The sequence below is a fragment of the Limulus polyphemus genome, unplaced genomic scaffold (genome assembly GCF_000517525.1).
Source record: "Limulus polyphemus unplaced genomic scaffold, Limulus_polyphemus-2.1.2 Scaffold7517, whole genome shotgun sequence".
Taxonomy (NCBI): Eukaryota; Metazoa; Arthropoda; class Merostomata; order Xiphosura; family Limulidae; genus Limulus; species Limulus polyphemus.
In genome coordinates this window covers 7904-13281 of record NW_013673127.1, presented here as the reverse complement: position 1 = coordinate 13281, position 5378 = coordinate 7904, and the positions used below count along the sequence as shown (strand labels likewise).

The 5378-nt window shown below is 36.6% G+C and overlaps 1 protein-coding gene across 1 annotated transcript in view; it reads left to right on the top strand.

Moving 5' to 3' along the window:
• Positions 1 to 4695, top strand: part of LOC106474677 (potassium channel subfamily K member 4-like) — a 28097-nt gene extending 23402 nt beyond the window's left edge. The window contains exon 6 of the mRNA XM_013935368.2: positions 3692 to 4695. Coding sequence (XP_013790822.1) covers positions 3692 to 4231 — 540 coding nt within the window. The 3' untranslated portion in view covers positions 4232 to 4695. The remainder of the gene's footprint in view (positions 1 to 3691) is intronic.
• The last annotated feature ends 683 nt before the right edge of the window (positions 4696 to 5378 follow it).

The following is a 5378-nucleotide window of genomic DNA, read 5'->3' as shown; positions in this document are numbered from 1 at the left end:
TTGGTACAAAACTAGCTTCAGTAGATCTCTTATCATAAGATAACTTCATCGAATCAGCAGACGTTTTCAAGTTTGAACGTACTTGATGGTGAATATTATCCATCCTTTCCGATAACACTTTCACAAACTTTGACACATTTTCAAGCAACTCTTCATAAGGTGTGCATCCTGTTAACAGATCCACTGGCAACCAAAGTTCCCGACCAAACATCAACTTTGCTTAAGTGTATCCAGTGGCTTCATGCTCTGATTTAATATCTATACCTGGTTCTATTTCACCATCATCAACTCCTTCAGTCACTTTGACTTCAGCTTGATGACACCTAATTAGTTCAACCTCTCTTTTAACAGTTACCGGAATTTGGCATCTGTTGTTCCCAAACTTCATTTTATCAAAATTAATTACAAACTTCCTCGGTAGTAAGTGGTCCAATCGTAATATGTATTCGTCTTCAATGTCAGCCAAGTATACTTTGTGTCTGTCCTTTATGCCCATGAGCTCAATAGTTACCCACACTGGTCCCCACAACCTTGCATAATGTCCTGTCACACCACAAAGCTTCTGTATGGCTTCTGGTACTCTTTCGTGACCTAACACCTTGATGCTCACAGGGTTTGCTGAGATGCAGAATCTATGACAAAGTTGCATTGGCCATCCACCTTTCCTGTCACATGGACACTGTGTGTACTTAGCATTTTACACCTAGCTGTTGGGACTTCATGATGTGGTTGGTGAGTATCCCTCAACGCAAACCACTACTGGTCTCCTTGAGGCTGACTTGTTGGTAATATTCTTCTTACACTGGCTCCTCATATGTCCTTGCTTTCCACAGTTCCAACAACCTTTCTGGGTAGCAGCCTTTCTTGCTGTGGCATCTCCCCTGTGTTGAAGTTGCCAGCATTGAGCTCTCCTGTGCCCAGGTTTATTACAGTGCCAGCAAAGTCCCTCAAACTTCTCTGAAAGCTGACCTTTTCTGGCCTGGAATCCTGATGACTGTACCAACCTTGGTACCTCTGTGCTGGACTTAATGTAGGATTCAAATTCAAGAGCTCTGGCCATTGTATGCTGCATAGTAGAGGGGTGTGCTTGCTTCACTTGTATCTTTAGTTGTGGACTGTCCAGGGCGTCTACAAACTGATCTCTCAGCAACAACTTGAGGACATCGGGTGGTGCAGTTAGGTAGGCCTTGTGTGCCATACTTTCCAAGTCTTGTGCCAGCTCTTGCAGGCTCGCCCCTTTAGCACGGACTCTCGTCCTAGACCTAGCCCTGTAGACTTCAGACTGATTTTGGGTTTTGTACCTGAGTTCTAGAGCCGCTACCAGTGCTCTATAGTTGTACCTGTCATCTGCTGAAAACTGTCCAAATATTTCCAGTGGTTGTCCCTTCAAGCTCGTTACCAGACATACTGCTTTCTGCTCCTCTTTCCATCCATTCATTTCTGCCAGGAACTCAAATTGTGCTCTATATTCTTCCCACGGTGCCTTCCCATCGAATTCCTGTGGCTTCCTTCGTACTGGATCACCCCTATTGCTGACATTCATATCTGGGATGTGACTTCTAACAGGACTGAAGATGTCTGTATTATGGTTTAGCTGTTGGGTCTGGAAGGGACTTGCCATTGTCTGGGGCTGATTAAGTTGATGGTTAATGTATCCTCCTTGTGCAAAAGACAATAGATCATCCTTTAACGTATTTAATTCGCTTTGAAATTTACTAATGGTTTCCATTTGTACTTCTTGTCTCCTTTCTTGTTCTAGTTGCCACTGCTGTAATCTCTATTCTTGTTTATTTTCTCATTCTTCTTGTTTCCTTTCTTGTTCTAGTTGTCACTGCTGTAATTTCTCTTGTTTATTTTCTCATTCTTCTTGTTTCCTTTCTTTTTCCTCCAACAACTGCTGTAATCTGCCTTCTTATTTATTTTGCTGTTCGAGCTGCCACTGTTGCAAGTTTCTTGCCACTGCTGTAATTTCTATTCTTGTTTATTTTGCTGTTCGAGCTGCTACTGTTGCAGGTTTTCTTGCAACTGCTGTTGTCTCTCTTCTTGTTTCCATTTTTTTTGTCCCACTCTCTGACACCAATTTGTTACATCTCTGTTCGTTAGTTAACTTTCCGTAAAAATTCTTTCCAAAGAATCTTTAGCGATACAAGTCCTTTCTTAAATAAAACTGGTTTATTCTTTCTAAATACAACTTTGCAATACACTTAATTTCTACAGTCACGCTATAACAAACGCTATAATTCACAACGAACGTCTCATGTGCTCGACTCAACAATACGTCTCTCTGTCCACAGTTCAATTACCCATTACCTTCTTGCCGTCAGTTCTTACTGGTTTATATATACAAGACTACCGCATATCTAGTAGGCTCTCGAGATTTCAGGAAGGGACGTGAACATTTCAAGAAGTGCATGACGTGTTACTAGGGCCACGTGACCTCCGCTGTCGTAACAATATATATATATTCAACACGTTATTATCATGTTCAACCAAAAACATTCGGAAAAAGGTTCATCAGAGTGTTTTAGTTGTCTACCATCAATGTATATATATATCCTTTTCTGTAATAGTTTCTAAACTAGCTGGCTCAAACCTGTCAGTTAGAGACACATGGTATCAAATGCTTAAATCATGAGTTAAAGATATCAACAAGATTCGGAGCCAACAAAAGATTTTCACTGGCTTCATACAATATAAATTATTCTCATGTTGTATTCCTTTTTGTTTTGTTATTATTATTTCATGTGAAAACGTGAAGTAGCTTGGAAGTAACTACTTACTAGAGGGAGCTGATGTCCAAATATTTAGTTTGAATGCGAAATGATTAAAGCAGACAAATAAAGAATAATTGAGATCTTATTCGAATGATTTGAATTGTACCTATGACTGTAAATTTGAGTGTTTGCCATGTGCAACTCTAATTAGGGAATGAGTTTGACTATTATGTTAATTCATCTTTAAAAAAATTAGATTTAGTAAAAGAAAATTGCTAGATAAAGTTGTTAAAAGAATTCAATTGTCATTATTGTTACTTCTCCATAAAAAAATACATAAAAAAAATCAATAAAAGTGAAATATGGAGAATGTTTTGATTTTTTTATGCATTTGTAGCATTTCATCTTTAAACAAAAACTATCTACTATAAATATTGTTGGAAATGAGTTTCTCGAAATAATTTGCAAGATAAAGATGATGTAGACGGAACTGAGAGAAATATAAAAAGATAACCTTTTCTGAGATCACACTTTTTCTTTCAAAGCAGTAAAAACTATTACTTTACACGTGTTTCTAATATCATAAAGAGTGAAGTACTGGATTTTTGAATTTTAGTTGTTATTTTTCAAACACAGCACAAATACTAAGTTCAGTTTGAAATGTACCCTCAATTTTTAGTGTTAGTCTTTTAGGATATTATTTCTTGTGTGAGTATGAAAACATAAATGACATTGTATAAAAATTGAATGTAACAAAATGAAAGGAAAACAAATTAAAAATCTATTCATTTTTTTTATTTTGTTGGAATGCTCCATGATAAAACTGATTTTTCCAACTTTTAATTATATTAAATCTATCGTAAACATGGTCGTAAAACCTGAGTGTGAGAGGAAGTGTGTTATAGGATATTAATAGACTAGTATTGATTACCGTATTTTAACTTTTTGCACATTGTTTTGTTTTCTTAATACGACAGAAATCCAGGCGAAAACGAAAGCCACTCACTGGTTCATTGTCCTTTGGAAAACCGAATAATCCTGACAGTCCTACCGGAAGTGACGATACAGAGAGTCCTCAGGACAAGAATGTGAATGCAGAAGTTCACCTTCAGAGATTAATAAAACTTGTGGAAGCACTGAGACATGAAACTAACATTCAGAATTCTTATAACCAACATCATGGCACATATTTAGGACAAATAGAAACTTTCGATTCATCATCGTCCACACACCCCTTGTCGACTCGTCGTCACAGTCTACCAGTGTCTCTCCCTTTAGTCCATATTAATAATGGAACTGAAACTTCGGCCATCAAGAATAGAAGCCAGCTTGGATTTCATTCTTCTACACATGTGTACAGTTCTGTAACTAAGCACGACATGTTTCCTTTTCTTGTTGGAGGTTTTCTCGGGGTTCCTAATGGAAACGGAGAAATCTCGAAATGTGGTTATGAAGATACTGCTCAAAGAAATCACTCAACTTTTGAAATAGAAAGCTTAAGAAGTACAAATCCGTGATACTTTCGCATTTTGCATATCGCCATTAACATGGTATTTGCATTAATATTTCAAACTTTTTGTTTTTTTATCTCAAAAAGATGTCGAGGTTTTGGGATGAACGCAAACCTCACCAAATGTGCATATTTTTAGCGTTCATCATTTTTTTAGCTTGCAGTACGACAAAGTGATAAAGCTATTATCTATAAATTCAATGCATAGTCTTTACTCAACAAATAACAAAAGATAAAAGAACAAAATAACTGTAATTCTGAATATATTTTGGCCACATTGTCTAACATTTAATGTTATAGAGGTCTCTTTCAGTTAGAGAACTAAAAGGGTGAAATATACATTCACAGAGTCATGTTTAAGTTTTATTCTTAAAAATTAGGGTATTTTGAAATTACGTGGTCTTCCCAAAAATTACATTTCTTTTATTTTTCTATCTCTCTTTTTTTCTTTCTGTTGCTATGAACATGAAGCGATACATTTTCGGGCTGTTGAAACTTTCATTTATTTATTTGTGAAATTATAACTCATGTAAAATTTATTATCTAATTTTTATCATACTTTTCTGTTTCTTAGCATATAGTCGTATTCTTAGGACTATTTTTTTGTTTCATAATTTTCGTGCAAAGCTACAAAAAAGGAATATTTCCATATAATCGTTCCTAATTTTGAACTGATAGCCTAGAGGGAAGGCAGATAGTCAATAGCGCCCACCGCCTACACTTAAGCTACTCTTATAGTGCCCCACAGTCTTAAAGTGTAGATCGCGTTTTTGCAGCAATCGGATTTGCAATCCAAGCACGCTACAAATTAGGCTACAAGCGAATTCCGAGAGATAATAAGCCTAATATTTACTTATTTTTATATAATATTTCTATGTCAACGACAAGAAGATTAACTAGCTAGATCAAAGACTCTTAAGTTTAGACATAACCATCCCGAATTTAAAACTGCTGACCAGAGGGAGGGCAATTAGTTAGCGGCACTCGACGTCTATGCGGTTACTTCTAAACGAATAGCGGAATTGACTGTCACAGCTATAACGCCTCCATAATTATAAGTACGTAGTGTATTCATTGTCCAATAACTGCTTGAACCTTGGACTTTCTGATTCGTAGCCTGTCAAATCAACAGTAGGGCACGACTGACTATTGTT